The sequence below is a fragment of the Pyrus communis genome, chromosome 7 (genome assembly GCF_963583255.1).
Source record: "Pyrus communis chromosome 7, drPyrComm1.1, whole genome shotgun sequence".
Lineage (NCBI taxonomy): Eukaryota > Viridiplantae > Streptophyta > Magnoliopsida > Rosales > Rosaceae > Pyrus > Pyrus communis.
This window is the reverse complement of record NC_084809.1, coordinates 27,511,269-27,529,593: the sequence shown is the minus strand read 5'-3', so window position 1 is coordinate 27,529,593 and position 18,325 is coordinate 27,511,269. Positions and strand designations below refer to the sequence as shown.

At 36.5% G+C, this 18,325-nt stretch overlaps 3 protein-coding genes across 3 annotated transcripts in view; 1 reads left to right on the top strand and 2 right to left on the bottom strand.

Annotated features, from left to right (window-relative positions):
* The window catches only part of LOC137738848 (homeobox-leucine zipper protein HDG11-like), a 9,111-nt gene extending 6,481 nt beyond the window's left edge, over positions 1-2,630 (bottom strand). Inside the window, exons 1-6 of the mRNA XM_068478322.1 lie at positions 2,521-2,630; positions 1,699-1,816; positions 1,408-1,599; positions 820-1,269; positions 607-708; positions 314-520 (exon numbers count right to left, since the gene is read on the bottom strand). Coding sequence (XP_068334423.1) covers positions 314-520; positions 607-708; positions 820-1,269; positions 1,408-1,599; positions 1,699-1,816; positions 2,521-2,630 — 1,179 coding nt within the window. The remainder of the gene's footprint in view (positions 1-313; positions 521-606; positions 709-819; positions 1,270-1,407; positions 1,600-1,698; positions 1,817-2,520) is intronic.
* Positions 2,631-4,424: 1,794 nt separating this feature from the next.
* LOC137739911 (DNA repair protein recA homolog 1, chloroplastic-like) lies at positions 4,425-10,968 on the bottom strand. The gene is made up of 13 exons (XM_068479658.1): positions 10,621-10,968; positions 10,359-10,450; positions 10,206-10,281; positions 9,395-9,457; positions 9,147-9,276; positions 8,965-9,050; positions 8,758-8,883; positions 8,402-8,506; positions 8,210-8,266; positions 7,675-7,737; positions 7,519-7,595; positions 5,436-5,508; positions 4,425-4,974 (listed from the first exon to the last, which is right to left on the bottom strand). The coding sequence occupies exons 1-13, from the start codon at positions 10,855-10,857 to the stop codon at positions 4,867-4,869; spliced, it is 1,293 nt and encodes a 430-aa protein (XP_068335759.1). The 5' UTR covers positions 10,858-10,968; the 3' UTR covers positions 4,425-4,866.
* A 2,384-nt stretch (positions 10,969-13,352) lies between these two features.
* On the top strand, positions 13,353-17,449 carry LOC137740860 (isocitrate dehydrogenase [NADP]). The gene is made up of 16 exons (XM_068480666.1): positions 13,353-13,549; positions 14,263-14,306; positions 14,420-14,529; positions 14,655-14,692; positions 14,812-14,889; positions 14,968-15,021; positions 15,093-15,194; positions 15,341-15,432; positions 15,536-15,639; positions 15,746-15,814; positions 15,903-16,018; positions 16,114-16,148; positions 16,256-16,398; positions 16,501-16,623; positions 16,743-16,856; positions 17,120-17,449. The coding sequence occupies exons 1-15, from the start codon at positions 13,501-13,503 to the stop codon at positions 16,822-16,824; spliced, it is 1,239 nt and encodes a 412-aa protein (XP_068336767.1). The 5' UTR covers positions 13,353-13,500; the 3' UTR covers positions 16,825-16,856; positions 17,120-17,449.
* The last annotated feature ends 876 nt before the right edge of the window (positions 17,450-18,325 follow it).

Here is an 18,325-nt window from a genome sequence, read left to right as displayed (position 1 = left end):
CTAACTTTGCAATTGTAAGCAATTACATCATCAAACTAGATATGGACTTGGGCTTTAGATTGGGTTGTGGATTACTTATTGTTTTGGGTTGACATTGATTCTCAACACAGAACAACATTGATAATTGACGAGAAAGTATAAATGTTACCGCATGAGAAGAGCAAGATTGTAGAAAATGTATTAAACTAAGAAAACTGGAAATGTGAGGTATTCTCCTGCCTTTTTCCCATTGGCTTGACAAGCGTATTCTCAGTAACAGTAAGCATGCAGATCTTATTATAAATACTTATGCTAAAGTGATGAAGCTACTCACCTTGGAGCATCCATTAGTCATATCTTCGATCAAACAACCCGAAGGAAGCCGCCAAGATCGTGATTGATTTGAAGAACTCTCTTTGGGGAATTTGTGGGAAACATCAACAACGACCCATGTGCCTAGCTTAATCTGCTGACAATAACGAAGAAAGTAGAAATCCCGTGGCAGCACCAAAGGTGAGAGAATGTGCATTTGTTCATACATCTGCATTAAAGCAATTTGACGTATAACTGATGGTGAAAACTATAGGAAAATAATTAACTCAACAAATCAATGGCTTTAATATGTACCAGCAGTAGGCAACCACTCCGATTTCCTATCATTCCACTTTCAAGTACTTCAATTGTCTTGGCTTTCGTAACGATTGTGGGAAAGAGTTCTTCCCATTTATTCTGCAAAAATAAACCATTTCTCTTCACCTTATTTGATCATTCCAGCAGTGTAATATTACTTTGTCAGTTTATATTGGGAAAATAACGAAAAGAATGAGTTAAAGAACTAACTGAGTCTAAGAACATGTCAACCAAGGTTGCCGCACTAATGGTCACTACTCCTGAATCTTTTGAAGATTCGATACGCGCACTAGAGGTTTTGAATTGATTGGTTCTTGGAAATATCTTATCATAGTTGCCACGGTTGAGGAAATATCGTCCATAAGCTGTGGATTTCACCCACAAGGGCTCGTCGATCTGAAAAAGTTTGACCAGTTCTTCCAAGGCACTGGCAGCAATGTCTGCCATGAGTGTCTTTTCCATTTCAGGGATTTCTTGTAATTGGTAAGAAAATGCAGGACTGGTAAGATTGAGATCAAGGGGTGGACTTCCAATAATCCCTTGGTTGATCGAACATCCCGGTGATAAATCCAGTGTGGATCCAACTACAGACGCAAGCGATTCAATTTGTGATAGTGGTTTCCCAATATATTTGGAAAGAAGGCTGGCTACCTTATCATGCTGCACAAAAAATATCCTTAAGAAGACATCATCAAAGTGAATCCACATATAAATACAATGAACAATAATTAACAATAGAGATCTTTATGAGAGTGATTGAATTTACGGATGAGATTTTTTTATATTCCAAATACTTGCCTCTTCTTTCAAATAGGCATTCTCCAGCTGAAGGCTCTGCAGATTGATCTGCCGCTCTTCTTCTCCAAACGGTGGACCACCACAGGTTGGGCAACCGACATTCTTTAAGGCCTCTCTCATCGCATAGTTTTCACATTGAATCCTTTCATTATCTTGGCGAAGAATAGTGTTGTCTGCTCTCTCACTTTGAGCCTAAAAAATACCGAGTAAGTTATAGATGCAATATAAAATACAAGAACAAAAGGACAGATTGCTAAGCATCCGAGTAAGTTACTGAGAAATATGGAAAACCTTGGTCTGTGTTCTTTTGTTCTGAAACCAGAACTTGATTTGTTTTGGTTCAAGGCCCAATTCCCTGCCCAGCTGTTGACGTTGGCTGTCATCCGGGTGGGCACAGAGCTTGAAAAATCTACATCCAAAAGAACCCCGTTATCATTCAAGATCAAGTGCGACAGATTAAGAAGTGGAAAGAAAAAATACAACCTCAAATTGGAGAAAAATAGAGACCAAGGTTTAATATCTACGATCAAATGCATTGAAATTCAACTGATGATAGAACTGTTAACCGTAAAAGAAAGACAGAATTACTCGAAGATTAGTCTGTGTATGAAAAATAAAAAAATAAAAAGCAAGTCTAAGTCATAACTTTCAAAAGAACCTTTCAAACAAGCATTGATCTGGGATCTATACCCAATTTATGGCCGCTTGGAAAAGATAAGTCTCTCATTAACAGATTTCGAAGTGAGAATTTAATTCACCAAAAAGATGATATCGACATAAGTATTTCTTATTTTTTGGTTGGAGAAACAGATCAGATGATATGTGCACAGCAATCCAATTCAACAAACTTGAAACACATACTAAACCGCATCCCACAGAAATCAAATCCTCGGTGAGGAACTGATGAAAATTCTCATTTGTATGCAGATATAGAAGAAAAACAATCAAGGAAAATGATCTAATTGGATACTCACTAGTAAAAGACAAAGTAATTTCCATGTAGATTTTTTTGTAAGGAACAATCATGCATGTATTGGTCCTTCATCCACATTCAGCACATGAACATAATAGAGTTTAGGAAAATAAGATAAATAATTGAAGGTTGATTCTTACTCTTCGAGTCGTTGTATCTGCTCATTAGTATGGCGATGATATTTTTTGTTGCCTCTGCGGGAATTCGATACTTCATCACTTGAAGCCCCACCATTTCCCAAAAGCTCCATTCTCTACCACACTAAGAAACACAAAACACAAATCAAAAGCTTCTCTTTCTGAGAGCAAAGAGAAAGAAGAGATACACAGCCAAACACAAACACACACGCATATATACATATATATATAGTGTGTGAAAATTAATTACAAATGCCATCCATACAATATACAGATAATATACATGAATTTCTTACACTGCTCAAATCCAAATAAGGACATGACATTAATACCAAAGTAACCAAATTAAGACAAAGATATCTATCTTAATTTGGTTTTTATGGTTGTGGGTGGTCTTGGATTTCTTCTTTAATAATTTGTGTTTACGGAAAAGTTTCAAATTAATTTGGTTTCACATGAAAGTACCTAATGAGTAATGAACTACGGCCAAGTAACAGCTAAATTAAAAGCTGATATCAGCAAGAATCGAGGGGGCTCTGTGCTCTCTGAAACAAATTACTAAAAGTGCAAAAGGTATTCTCAAACAAATATAGGAGACACATTGCTTTCCTAACTTTCTCGCCAAATGGTGAGGCTTGACTGCACGATCAGATTCTCCCAGACCATGATTTATGAACAAACTTAACCTTTAAGAAGAAACGAATTCTCTTTTATCTTTTCTGTTTTTAAGGATAAATATCATTAAACTTTATAGTTTCACTCAATCTAATCCCAAACTATCACAATTTTTCTTATGTATTACTAGTTAATAAGCAAAATAATTTTGATCACCGAAAAACACGTGTCAATCAAGGTTATAAAAATTCTGAAACCGTTTAGGGAGCCTCCAAACCAATGCGCGATGACAGAGATAGAAACATGGTTGTCTATAACAATTGATAAAATATAAATTTTATGAGGGGACGATATCATTCAGTGATCAAGATTCGCCATCTAAAATCGTTAGCCGGTGTTTCAAGTGTTTAGAACTAATCAAATTGGTTTGTCTTGAAAATTGTTTGATACCACTACTTTTAACTTACGCCGAAGGAGGAGCGAGGGTTTGAACCAGAGACGTAGTGCGCTAAAGGAAGGCCGTATCCACCTAAGCAATCCACCACTCAAAATCATCGATATTGTCAATGACGAATTATTCGTCACCAATGTTTTTTTTCCTTTGACAATTAAAATGATCTCTAGAAAATATTATTTAGCTCAATCAAGAAAGAAATATCAATTATAATATGAAAGACAATAATTTCGTATATACGTAGTACAATTTAGAGACAAAATCACGAGAAATGTTGTCAGGGGGCAGCTTTATTTGTCCCGGCAGTTGCTTTCTTGAAGGTGTCTGTCTCAGCTCCGGCGCGGCGAGCAGCGTTGACGGCTTTCTCATCATTCTTGGCCGCGGCGTTGGGTGCCTTTTTCCAGATGACGACAGGCTCCCCGTCCTGTACGATGGATCCTCGGCGATCGGCTGAGGTGAAAGAATGTCACTGCAAAATAACTTGATTAGTGTCCCCGATTCATTATTTAACGTTTGGAGGGTTGGGAAGTGTGAAGATTTTCGAGTTCGGACGAGAGAGAAAAGTTGATCGCGAAGACTGTTCGGCTCTAGGTGGCCGAAGAATTCGTTGGAGTCCGGCGGGACCTTACTGAAATTGTCATATATTTCGGCTGTCACTTGTCCAACTGTTCTGTAGGTGCTCAGAGCCCATCTGCCGAACACTTCATATTGAATACTTTGTTCGGCTGTTTTATGAGAACTTATATGACATGGGTAAGTCACTATAATGGCTTTCCATCACGTATAAGTCATTGCCAAACAATTCTCGAATCCAAAGTTCATCGAAAAAGAGAAATCATAAGTAAATCCAAATGCTAATATACACGTTTGAAGTTGATGAACTGTATACTTGACAGACGATTTTTAGTTTGCATACAATATGGTAAGGTTTGAGTCATTACCAATGCCTAGTTCAAGTTAGGCATCAAAGAAATACAAATCAAGGGCATGCTTTGAACGGTAAAAGCGATACTTGATGAATGGTATCAGATCAACGACATAACAACTCAAATGGAAATAACCTAAGCCTGTTAGTTCGAAACAAAACCCATCACCCGCCCCACCACCTCTGGAACTGAACCAGGATCAGGCAGAAACTGATGTCAACTTGTCAAATATCCCCAGTCTTGCATTTGATGCGTAGAGTGGAGCAAACTGGTGCTGTTTCTTTGTGGTTTCCGTAACTTCTTTTGCCTTGATCCAGAACAGAAGACAGTGAAAACACTGAAATCCATTTCTCCTCATTGGATATCCTCGAAATCATGTTCATCCTGTTGGGCAAGTGACAAGTTACTTGTCTGAAATGAGCCTACTTGTCCAGTTCCATCTGTCATCATGGAGCGAACTATCTGCATGCGCATTCAAGAATCGTTCAGTTTCTTAATAGCACATTCCATTTATCCCACTGTCAAAGAAAATTATGCAAAGCACACAAGAAGGCATTAAATTTTTTCATCAAAACAGATAAACATTGAGGTTTTGTACATTTACCCCTAGTGTCCCTCAAAACAGATAAATAACACCAACTTTCCTCAACAAATTTTCATGACCATATGAAAAATGTCGGACTGGATTATCATATTATGTTCATAATTCACAGTATTGACTGCATATGATAACCACAATTTCATTGTGCACATACTGAACGAAAATGAAGCAAAATATACCATCTATACAATGCAGGTAATCTTGACGACTCGAAATACACAATAAGAAACAATGTACTGACTAAGTTAAAAAAAAATAAAATAAAATAAAAACTGGAGTGTAGCGTCAAGTTCCAATTAATATACGAAAATAAAAAAATCACCTTCTCCATTTCATCAACAAGAAGAGGGTTCTCTCTCAAGTACTGCAATGCTTTATCTCTTCCTTGTCCTAACCTTTTTAAATAAGATATAAAAGCCAGTCATTAGCTGCAACAGTTTTTTAATTGAGAGAGAGAGAGAGAGAGAGAGTAACAGTTATAAACAAGAGAATTCTTGAGTTATTTGTAAGAAAATAAACCTTCCCCTTTCATCTCACCTAGGAGTTATTTGTAAGAATTCTTGAGAATTCTTGAGATAGAAAGAATAAAAGCCTAAAGTTAGCTGAGGAGGTAAACCTTCGCCTTTCATCTCACCTAGGAGTTAATCAAAATTTTAAGGGCAGCCCATTTAAGTAAACATCTTCACATTAGTGCTGGTTAATGAGAGTTACTTCGGGGACAAAGATAAATAAAATATACATACTTTGCTCGTATGTTGATAATGCTGAACCCTCTGCCTCACTTTTGTGTACAAGACAATCATAAAATACTTTGCTTTTATGTTGATAATGTGAAAACCCATTTAGTTCAGGATTTAAATCTAGACAAGAGAGGCTGCGGTGATTTCAGAAGACTTTTCAAAACATCAAGGTGTGTGGCATTTCACGTGTTCATGGACTCAGCAAGGTCCAAGCTGGGAAATGGTTGAATGTTCCAAAGGATCTAATTGTTAAGTAAATAAGTGGAGGTTATTTAGTAGCCTGCTGATTTCATTACTTTTGGCAGTAGAATAAATAATGCATGTCCCTGGCCACCTTTTGGGAATTAAGACACTGCTCCCAGCTTATTATGTCTTCAAATGTGGCCCTGGAGAAAGGAATGGGCGTGAAAACGAATTTGAGGTTTAATAGCCTTTGCTCACCCCACATCAGTCTGTAACCATGAAATTGTAGCAAAAAGGGCTGATAGAACTATCTCCTACTCATGGATCTGCAACTTTTACTAGAAACAGTAGGGTAACTGGAAAATTTTGGGGATTGATAACAATATTGTGCTCTTTTGTTCCCAGAATCATTTGGGGCGTACAGATTTAGAGGGTCAGGGCTACTGAGGGTGGTTGCCAGTGTGGGTTAAATAAAGGAAATTGGGTTAGGCTGATCAGGCATGACAGAATCAGGGCAGGGCTGCTAGAGTTTAAAAGGAGGATCATTAAAAAGTTGTTGACATTGAAGTGACTGTAATTTGTTTTCCTACAAGAAACAAAAGAAGGAAGTCAAAAATAGAAGATTGATGGGAAGTGACGGGCAGCCTCAGTGTCAAACTTACCCTATTGCATCACGAGTCCATTGAGGTAGGACCCAGTACAATTTAGATAACATGTGGTTTCACCACAGATCTTTTAGCAATACCTTGAAGTTGGAGTACAGTTCAGGGTTGGGAAGGTTTAGTCTTTCTTTTTTTTAAATAATAAGGCGCCTCCCTCTTACTTTCATGTGAACTTAAACGGTGCCTGGCCTTATTTATTTGAGACCTGATAAAGCACAAAATGCTTCCTAAATGAGAAATGTCCACAGTTTCCCTTCTAATTAGCAATACCAATAATGCATCTCCTTAACTTTATTTACCAATCTACTAAGTACATCCATAATTAGTGTGAATTGGAAAGCTGAGAGTGGTTCTCCTTGTCTCAAACCCCTTAATGCACCAAACTTACTCCTCCACCTCCCGTTATTCAATACCCCCAAAACCTTTTCTCTCCAAAGTGAAATCTGTGTTCCCTTGGGGTTGCAAAGAATTGAGAAAAGTAAGCAAACTTATGCTGGTCTGATTTTGTGAACAATGTGCATGAACAGTGCATGATAAACATTGTTAAGAAAGAAGAAACAGGAAAAGTAAAACCTAGGAATACACGTCTTCCTTAAACAAAACATTCAATTTTAATAATCAAACTCTACTTGTCTATGGGTTTGCATACTCTTTTCTTTCCGAATATGAATAGTATTCTGAATGAGAGTCCTATTTGATCGAATATCCAAACTAAACTCAACAACCAAAATGAAGTCTACTACATGAGTTTTTACGAATGCTCAACATATAACTACAAATTTAAGAATTAAAACCTGAAAATAGAAGTTCAAGTACAAACCTGTGGTCCCCATAGCTATACCAAGAACCCTTCCTCACTACTACATCCATTGCTTCAGCACAATCCAAGATGCAACCCTGAATGAAAGAATGAGTTAAAAGAGATTGTGGCTTCAACCTTTCGGGCTGGGAAGATCAAATATGTTGCAATACTCACCAATTTACTAGCTCCCTCTCCAAAAACAATTTCAAATTCAGCTTGTTTGTATGGCCTCGAAACCTACAACAACTTAGGATCAGGATCCTTTCACTTATAAAGCCATATTAATCAGAAATGTAATAAAGTTGTTGAAAATTAAATGAATGGATGTGATAAAGAGCAGTGCCAATAATTATGGAATACTGTCAAAACCTGGGAATCAGGAGGCAGTCAGCAAAAGTCCTCTTAAAATGTATGCAAATACGATAACAAAATCATTTAGCCAACAAAGGATAGCATTTTCCATAAAATGCGAAGAATCAAAAGGGATAAATGGCTTTTGACAGAAAACTCGACTGAAAAATTAGACCAAATATATATATAAAAAAAAAAAAAAAATCACATTTTCATACTTTAAACCAGTTATGAAGTTTCTAGTGAAACTGCAATAACTGCTTCAAGTAATCATAAAGATAACAACAGAAGTGTTCCTTCTATGCTTGGTGCACAAGCCTCACAGATGTAGACATGATTGTGATGTACTAAAAGTTACCTTACTCTTTACTACTCTTACACGAACCCGAACCCCAATTTCTTCATCTCCCTTTACCTGCTCAGTATAGAAGTATGTTCTATGAGAAACAATATAGAAACTCTGTTTGCTGATTTACACAGATAAATAGATATTATAATTAATCTATCAAATCGCTATTATGAATTGAGAAAAAGTGGCGATTGTGCTTACAGACTTTATCTTCCCTGTAGAACGTATTTCAAGCCGAACTGAGGCAAAGAATTTTAATGCAATTCCTCCAGATGTCACTTCCGGATTCCCATAATATACACCGATCTTGCAACATGGAGTCAGGCTATTAGTTTCTGGAAGTGAACTAATCGTGATTTAGGGGGAAAATAACTAATAAGAAAAATTGAGGAACAATTACAATCATATACATATGAAAAATTGTTGATTCAGACTCAGACGCTCAGCCCTAGGTACTCGATATCCAGGTATGCGTCATCATAAATATTTGAAAACTTTAATGCTCAAGTATGTGCCATTCGGAAAAGAGAAGATGTGAACAAATTAATAGAAACTACCTTATATCTGATTTGATTTAAAAATATTAGTGTACATCCAGCTTTAGATGCATTTCCTGACATTTTGCGCAAAGCTTGGCTCATAAGACGTGCTTGCAAACCCATTTGCTGCATCCCTATCTCACCCTATACGTGGCAAGATTAGACAGTGAGATATGAAAAATTGCATATCGAACACTTATAATTACAATATAAAGAGAAGCTTACTTCAATCTCTGCTCGTGGAGTGAGTGCCGAGACAGAATCAACACAGATAAGATCAATGGCACCAGATCTGCACATACGATCTGCAACTGAGATGACAGAAATCAAATCATTATGTTAAGAATATACTAAATGTATACTTAGACATCCTGCTTATGACAGACTGAATAAGTTCAGAATAGTACTCTCAAGTGCCATTTCACCATGATCAGGCTGACAAACAATCAAATTTTCTACATCCACTCCCAATGCTCTTGAATATGCTGGATCAAAAGCATGTTCTGCATCAACAAGCATAGCATTTCCTCCAAGTTTCTGCATATTACCATTGAAAAGCTAAATGTTGGTCCAGTAAAGATCTAAATCCTTTGAAGCAGCCAGTATTCAGTTACTATAAACTAAAGATTCCTGATGAAAGTTGAGGAAGCTATACCTGCACCTCTGCAATTGCATGGAGTGCTAGAGTGGTTTTTCCACTACTTTCTGGTCCAAATATCTAGAAACAATACAAAGATAAATAAGCATTTTGTGCAAGAACTACCTAATACAAATAAAGAAAGTGCAAACTGCTTCCTTGGGCCAACATGAATCCCGTTAATTACACTACTCCAATCACTCTAACAAAATGAAAGTCATTAGGAGAAATTTCCACATGTTTATAAAGCTTAAGTAGCATGTCAAATTCAACCACTGCATATCATTTGCACATAGTGCTTAAGCAATAATGTGATTGCATCTTTATTAAAAACTATAAGTAACCATGATGATTGCACATGCTGATAAAATAACCAAATTTTTGGCTCTAATACAAAAATGAAAATAAAACAAAATTAAAAATCCACAAGCAACAATGAAAACGCCAAATCCCCACACCACACCAAACTGGTGCAGAGTTTACTCCAAGTATGTAATAAAGCAATGCACAAATATGCAATCAATCTCCTACAATTACGAAGATTTCTTTAGATACTACATCTTTTACGAAACTTTCATTTGATACATCATCTATTACAAAGATTTCTTTTCCAATGAAACAACCTGTCTTTGGTCACAAAAAGTGAAAGGAAGGAGAAGCAGAAATTGGTTTTTGGGCCTAACAAAACCTCTCCACATTCAGAGCAGGGTGAAGGGAAACTATCGAAATTCCAATCCCAAACGGATGCAAGTGTAACTTAGCAAGCAAAATAAAGAAAAAGAGATAGACATAAAAGTAAAAGCAAGAAAGCATACAATGGGATACATACCTCCACAATTCTCCCTTTTGGAAGGCCACCACCTAAGGCAAGGTCTAATGTCAAGCAGCCACTGGGAAAAGTTTCACTGCAAAAATAAACAGACTTTTAAATAATCTACATTGACGGTTATATGATATGACAAGGAGACAGAGAAGCACATACACCAGAGCTCCACCGGCACTTCCTAATCTTGTAACACTTCCCTTCCCAAATGAGCTATTTATATCATTCATTGCCGCTTCCAGTGCTTTTTGCTGAAATAAAAAGCACTTTGGTAATCAGAATTTAACTAACTTCAGCTCAAAGTTTTAATCTTTCTGCGTTTAAGTTTGTGGGTAATCACTGGTAAAAACACTTTTTCTGCTTTTGGGAAGCAAACACGTAGATTGAGGCGAAAAGGCTAAAAGGGTTTTCGAAACCATACCCGGTCGATGAAACGGGGGTCGGAGTCGGCGGAAAGAGCGCCATTGACTTTGGCTTGGAGCTCGCAACGAACCCTTTTGATTGGCTTCACCGCCATGGAGTGTAGGTTGAAGCGCTGCGGGAGAGAAGAGTGGAAGTGTAGAGGAGAAGGTAAGCAGTGCGAGTGCGACTGTGGGCTTGAGAGGGTGGGCGAGTACCTCATGCTTCCTCCGCTGTTGCCCGTGAATGCTAAACCCATTACTAAACCTCTGATACAACCCAATTTTTGAGATGCAGCAGCACCCGAAACGAAATGTGAAAAGTGATAGAGAGAATATGAAGGAAGGGGAAGGCTCAAGCCCTCCGCACCAATGTGATGAGAAACTAATTGTTAGGCAAAAAATTAGCCAAATTGAGATGATAATTTAAATTTAGAAAAAAAAATCTCAGATTAATATTCAATGTTTTTTTTTTTAGTAGTAACAATATATTTTACACTAAAAAAAAAATGAGAGTTCGGCTAAGTCACATAGGTAATTTAATTAGGTATCGAATTAGTCATCCACGAGATTCGAACTACGAGACATTATGTTGGTTTCAAATTTTACAATTTTTTGTAGAGTAAAAGAAAATTAATTTATAGAGAAGCCTCTAAAACATCCGAGAATTCTAAAATCATACAACAACGCATTTCTAGTTTGATAGGGAATACAACACAACCATGATAAATATACATATTGTCGCAGTTATGTCCTATAGAGAGGTAAGGGCATCAACAATGAAACTTCATAGTCCCACTCCACCAAATCAAAAGAGGAAGCCAATCATTTTATGTCCTCCACAAAAGTTCTAATTGTCCAAGGAACCTCGCACCAACATCAATAACAACTTTCGAGTCACCTTCAACAATGATCTTCCTGAGTATGCATTGTTTTGCAAAATTTAAGGCATCTTCGAGATCAGTTGCTTGGCCCAGAGTGACAGTGCTATGTCCCAGACGGCGAGAATAAGCTATTACAAAAGTTGAAGTTCATAATTAAGGAATTTCAAAAAAATAAAAAATACAACAGTTGATACGAAGGTATATATTAAGAACTTGTTTGGAAATGTTTTTAAAATTGCTGAAAGAGATTTTATTAAAAATGTTTTTGGAACCAATCCTGAGTAAAAATGCAAGTAAATTTTGAAAAAGCATTTAAATACTTCTTGGAAAAAGCAGATAATTGATATTTTTTTGCAGAAAACACTTTAAGATCTTTTGGAACCTAAATTTTTTTCTTTAAAAACACTTTCAATCATTGTAAAAACTATTTGAATCGAGCCTCAATAGGTGTTAAAAATTACAAAATAATAAGACTTTAGTGAAAACAATATTGATGACCAAAGAAAGTATTTAAATAGGGTAAAGTACAAAAAATTACCTCAACTATTAAGGTCACGACAGTTTCATACCTCATCTTTTAAAATTGACAATGTCATACCGCATCTTACGAATTTGTGATAATGTCATACTTCCGTCAAATTTTCTGTTAGTTTTTCTGTTAAGTGCTGACGTGACAAGAGACAAGGACCACTCACTAATCCAGCTGGATTAAAAAATAATTAAATATATTTTTAATAATTAAATATTAAAAAAATTAAGAATAAAAAAACAAAACAAAAAAATTTCCTAAGGGTGCAGCATCCCCTTTCCCCTCTCCTTCTCCTTCTTCTCCTTCTTCTTTTTCTTCCTTCTTCTGGTCTTTTTTTTTTTTTTTTTCTCTGGGTTGCAATTTCCATTTCTTTTTTTTTTTCCTCCTCTTCTTCCTCCTTCTCCTTCTTCTTCTTCTTCTTCTTCGGTTATTCCTCCTTCTCCTAGGGGGGGGGGGGGGGGGGAGGGGCAGGTGGGGTTTGGTTTTCAATTTTTTTTTTTTTCCTCCTCCTCTTCTTCCTCCTTCTTTTTCTTCGGTTCTTCCTCCTTCTCCTGGGGGGGGGGCGGGTGGGGTTCGGTTTTCAAATTTTTTTTTTTTTTTTTTTTTTTTTTTTTTGTTAAAGATTAAGCAGAAGAAGATGATGATGGGGAAGAAAGAGAACGGGAGGGAAGGGACGACTAAGGTTTTTCTTTTTTAATTTTATTTATTTATTATTTTAATATTTAAAAAATATTAAATATTCTTTGTTAGTTTTTAATAATATTTTATTAATTTTTTAATAAAAAGTGGTCCCAGTCTCTTGCCACGTTAACACTTAACAGAAAAATTAACAGAAAAATTGACGGAGGTATGACATTATCACAAATTCGTAAGATGCGATATGACATTGTCAATTTTAAAAGATGAGGTATGAAACTATCGTGATCCCAATAATTAAGGTAATTTTTTGTACTTTACCCTATTTAAAATCTCTCTCTTTAATTTTGTGATATAGTGTCATTGTGCGCAAAAAGGCGGTAGGTGGATCAGCCCCAATCACCAAATCACCGAAAGAAAAATTATGTATTTTTGCTCATCATCATTTAATGTGATGTATACTTACTATCATATTTATTACCGTTAAATGAGTTTAAATTTTGAGAATTGTGCCTATCTACTACACGAATCTCAATCTACTACACGAATCTCAAACTTTAAACTCATTTAACAGTGATAAATATAGAGTGATGAGTATTAAACGATGGTGAGCAAAAATGTTCTCAAAGAAAAATAATAATAAATGAGAAGAAAAACAAAAGTTCTCCGTTGAACATTGGTTCACAACTCCCAGTATAAATACAAAGAACAAGAGTGACTGTGTGTCTTGTGCATCTTCCTATAATATTTTGCCTGCCTCTCACCGTTGAAGAGTCGCCGTTTCCATTCCCCTCGTATCTACATATCTACCCTTCCAATTCCAAGCAATCACTCCCAGACGAACACAAGCACCAATGGCTTTCCAAAAGATCAAGGTCGCCAACCCCATCGTCGAGATGGACGGTGAGATCCCTCTTCCATCTATATATATATTTTTCCTCCGATCTGATTGTTTCCATCGCCGATTATCTCAACTTATTCATCTGCTTGTTGTGTCTCGTTTTGGTTTTATCCCTTGACTCATTGAGCTGAATTTGTGACGTCCACCAAATGTTTGTTTGCTTTTGTCTTCTGGAAAGGTGCTGCCTTTTATTTTTGTGTTCTCTTTTTTCCATTGTTGATCGAGTAAAAAGTTGGTAGAAAGAAAACCCACTTGCCTGAAATGATTTGTTTTCCCCAAAAAATATAAAATTGAATAAATACGACTGTCTAACTTGTTACTGATGATCTGTACAAAAAATAATCTTGATCTCAATTGGGAGAATTGTTTGATGAATTTTTTATCGTATATTATAATTAAATTGTGTTTCATCTATATGTTACCGGGCTCTTAAGAATTGAACCGTGATGAATCGATGATTTTTTCAAAGAAAGGATGTTAAAAGTTTGAGGCATAAAATGTTTGGACAGAAGTGTTCGGTCAGAACTCACCAAGATGTTCTTTTTAACTCATGAAAGTGTGAAGAACTCGGAATGCACGGCACAGTCATACTCACACTGCATGGCACACTTGTTGATTTCAACTTTACGAAACTAATACGCTTGTGTACATGGGTCGAGACTCGAAGAAATTTCACCGTACACTTGTTCATACTGTCTTTTGATATGTGGTACAGGGGACGAAATGACAAGGGTTTTCTGGAAATCCATCAAGGACAAGGTATCTACATCTTACTCTTAAGTGCTTCACTAATACTACTTTTTGTAACTACATGCTGTTGTGATCAAGATGGTGGTTGCTTATATGATTCTTTCTCTTTGTTGTATCTGCAGCTTATTTTGCCATTTGTGGAATTGGACATCAAATACTTTGACCTTGGTCTTCCTCATCGTGATGCCACTGATGACAAGGTTACTGTTGAAAGTGCCGAGGCTACTCTCAAGTACGTTTATCGCATCTCTACTTAAAGTTCTTAGAACAGAAGAACAAGAAGCGATTATAGTATCTTTTTGCATGGAAATTTTATTTTGCTATTTCATTCCGCATCTCTAACACTTGGTATTTTAGGTACAATGTAGCGATCAAGTGTGCAACTATTACTCCAGGTATACACTACTGAACAATTATACATGCATTTGTTTTCTAACTCTAGATCCTGTATTAATATTTTCATTCGTCGCCGAGAGATTGACAAAATTCATGATATTGTTGTTATAATTGACAGATGAGGCTCGTATGAAGGAGTTTAACTTGAAGAGTATGTGGAGGAGTCCCAATGGGACTATTAGGAATATTTTGAATGGTTAGTGAACTGTCAACTATACGTTTTCATCTTTTGAACAATTTTCTTTTCAAATTACAATGATTGCTTTTTCTACAGGTACTGTTTTCAGAGAACCAATTATTTGCAAAAACATCCCTCGCCTTATCCCAGGTATTATAATGTAATATAGTGATTCTATAGTTTTGTCGGATTAGACCAATGCTTATTGTTTCTGTTTTCAGGCTGGACAAAGCCGATATGCATTGGAAGACATGCTTTTGGTGATCAGTATCGAGCAACTGATGCAGTCATTAAAGGACCTGGGAAACTGAAATTGGTGTTTGGTAAACTTTTATCTATACTTTGATAGTATTAGATTTGTGTACAGCACTGTAGTTTTGTAGGATTATACATGCAGAGTTTCTCTTGATAAGTGAAAGTTCTTAAATTCCTCTAGTTTTTGGTCTTATTACATGATAAATGCTTGCAGTGCCAGAAGGAAAGGATGAGAAGACAGAGCTAGAGGTTTACAACTTTACAGGGGAGGGGGGAGTTGCATTGGCCATGTATAACACTGATGAGGTTTAATTTGTTACTCCTTTCGTGTTTCTGTTGAAAGAATTTCTTGATTGCTGTGAGTCACTGGGTTTGCCCCTTATATTGTATATCTGTCTTGGGTATGCAGTCCATCTGTGCTTTTGCAGGGGCTTCCATGACCACAGCTTATGAGAAAAAGTGGCCTCTTTATCTTAGCACAAAAAATACTATACTGAAGAAGTATGATGGAAGGTACGCAGATTCCTAATTTCCCTGTTTTGACAAACAAAAAGAGGATTTGACATTTGTACTTATCATTATCTTACCTATCTTTATTTTTGTTTGTTCATGATATAAGATTCAAGGACATATTTCAAGAAGTTTATGAAGCTAACTGGAAATCAAAGTTTGAAGCTGCTGGCATATGGTAAGGAGTCAGGACGGCGATTTTATTTCATAGAATGGATCCTGAGGTTAAATGGTGTTTTACTGATTATATACTATTGGATTGGAAGGTATGAGCATCGTCTCATTGATGATATGGTGGCTTATGCACTTAAAAGTGACGGTGGGTATGTTTGGGCATGCAAGAATTATGATGGAGATGTGCAAAGTGATATGTTAGCTCAAGGTTCGTACAACTGCCCGTTTGCTAATTTTTGTTTCGTCTCATCAATGATTTGCATACTGAGCGATTGCATTTTTTAACTCGTGGTTCTATTGTAGGGTTTGGATCTCTTGGATTGATGACATCAGTACTGGTATGTTATACCTATTTCATGTGTATTTCCACTTATCCCTGCATCCCTCACTCCCTAATTTGTGTGAATCCTTGTCCGTCACTTACTGGAGTATTTCATGGGTACAGGTGTGCCCAGATGGAAAGACTATAGAAGCTGAAGCTGCCCACGGTACAGTTACTCGGCATTACAGGGTTCACCAGAAGGGAGGTGAAACGAGTACAAATAGCATAGCTTCTATCTTTGCTTGGACAAGAGGCCTAGCACACAGGTATATTAGAAAGATTGTTTTCCAAGTTAGCGCTCCTCTTTGATATCTTAACGTTCCTTGAAAAGGTCAGTAGATCTGAATTTGAATGTGTCTTGGTAATAGGGCGAAGTTGGATGACAATGCAAGACTTTTGGAGTTCACTCAAAAACTCGAGGAAGCTTGTATTGGAACTGTGGAATCGGGGAAAATGACCAAGGATCTTGCACTAATTCTTCACGGATCCAAGTAAGTATTTGAATTTTATTTTATCTTTATAATTTGTCTCTCTGCGAGTGTGAGTTGTGTTTTCTTGTGCCTCTATTTGAGCAGTGAGTTTATTTAAAACATGCTTTCGTCTGCTGCAGGCTGGCTAGGAACCACTACTTGAATACTGAAGAGTTCATTGATGCTGTAGCCGAGGAACTGAAAGCTAAGCTTGCTTGCTAGGAACCACTGCAGTTTCCAGACTTGGTTTGGAGGTGAGTTCCATCTTGTTTTCCACCGTTTCTAGAATTTTCATCACAATCTTATTGAAAGTAATGTGACCTAATGCCTGTTTGTAGGGGAATTTCTAAACACAATTTAAATTTCTTGCTTCATTTTCTTGTGATTCCCGTGTTTTCTTGAGAAATTATTCTACCCTCTCCTCTCTATTTTTTGGTTTTATGGAAATAGTTTTCTCATTTAGCGCAAACGTTTTCTTTTATTTTTTGAAGTTAATGACTTCTAGGTTGTGTTTCAGGGATAGGCAACTGTGGACTTCTGTATTTTGAAATAAGGCAGGGGGGCGGAAAAAAGGGAAGGCTCCGAAGGGCGGAAAAAGGGAAGGCAGGAAGGGTAGAAAAGGCGAAGACAAGGGTGGCGGAAACTTCCCCCTCTGGTGTTATGTTAGTGTTGTTAACTCATCTGTTTCTTGTGTGTGTTAGTTTCTTGTGCACCATTTGGATTCTCGGCTCTTATTGATTTGCTTGTTCTTTCCTCCTCGTCGGTTGCTAGCTTTGGCAATTTTCCTTCTTGACTCACCTCAAATTTTATGACTCCTCTCTTTATAGAAGAACATTTTAATTTCATACGCCAATGGGAAGCTAGCTTTTTGAATGGCAATAGCGGGTGAAGTGCCTTATGTTCTTCATTGGCAAATGCATTTCAAAAAATAATGGCAGATGGTTCGTACCCGTTGATCTCTATCCACCAAGGACACGTCGATTTTCTCTTTTAAAATCCATTGAATCACATTTGATTGAATACTCTTGAGTTTACCTCTCGTGGAATCCTTCGAATTCCCAACTATGATAATTTCCCTTTTTTATGGGAAAACTATATTTGTTATTAGGGTCTCGTCCTTTTCAACAATGTTAAAGGGACTTTCAAAAGTGTTACTCTTAATGATTTTATGTCATTTCATGTTTTTTGACACAATGTTTTAACGATAAATAACAAACAGTCCCATTTTTTAGAAAGTCCTTTCAGCATGTCTCAGCCACCTTTGAGAAAAGGTTGGGAAGGTAACAAAAAAATGCGTCTTTTTTGGCTTTCATTCTTTGGCTTGCGAAGGAATTATAAATAGAAGAATTTTAACGAAAAGTTTTCGGTACTATTTATTTTAACTAAAAAACACATTTTTATACGAAAAAGACAATCCTGATACTATTTATGTTACTTTTTATTTTATCCTTATCATTAAAACTCAAAGTTTTCAAAACTTTTTCATTAGTTTTCCTTATAAATAATGCGTGGGACCTCATGCTAATTGAGAGAGGACATCAAAGTGACGAAAAAATCCGTGTCATATAAGTTATATTGTACAAGGGATTGGATTAAATTTGCATGTCCGCATGCAGCTAAATATTTAGAGAGTTTTAACGAAAAGTCTACAATATTGTTCATTTTATCGAAAAATCACATTTTTACACTAAAAAATCAAACCTGATATTATTCATTTTACTCT

Coding starts and splice junctions, on each gene's coding strand:
- LOC137739911 (XM_068479658.1), bottom strand. CDS start 10,857: ATGGGTTTAGCATTCACGGGCAACAGCGGAGGAAGCATGAGGTACTCG. Junction 9,051..9,146: donor TGGTGAAATGGCACTTGAGA/GTACTATTCTGA, acceptor CTGTCATCTCAG/TTGCAGATCGTATGTGCAGA. Junction 8,884..8,964: donor CTCCACGAGCAGAGATTGAA/GTAAGCTTCTCT, acceptor TGCCACGTATAG/GGTGAGATAGGGATGCAGCA.
- LOC137740860 (XM_068480666.1), top strand. CDS start 13,501: ATGGCTTTCCAAAAGATCAAGGTCGCCAACCCCATCGTCGAGATGGAC. Junction 14,890..14,967: donor TATTAGGAATATTTTGAATG/GTTAGTGAACTG, acceptor CTTTTTCTACAG/GTACTGTTTTCAGAGAACCA. Junction 15,022..15,092: donor CATCCCTCGCCTTATCCCAG/GTATTATAATGT, acceptor TTCTGTTTTCAG/GCTGGACAAAGCCGATATGC.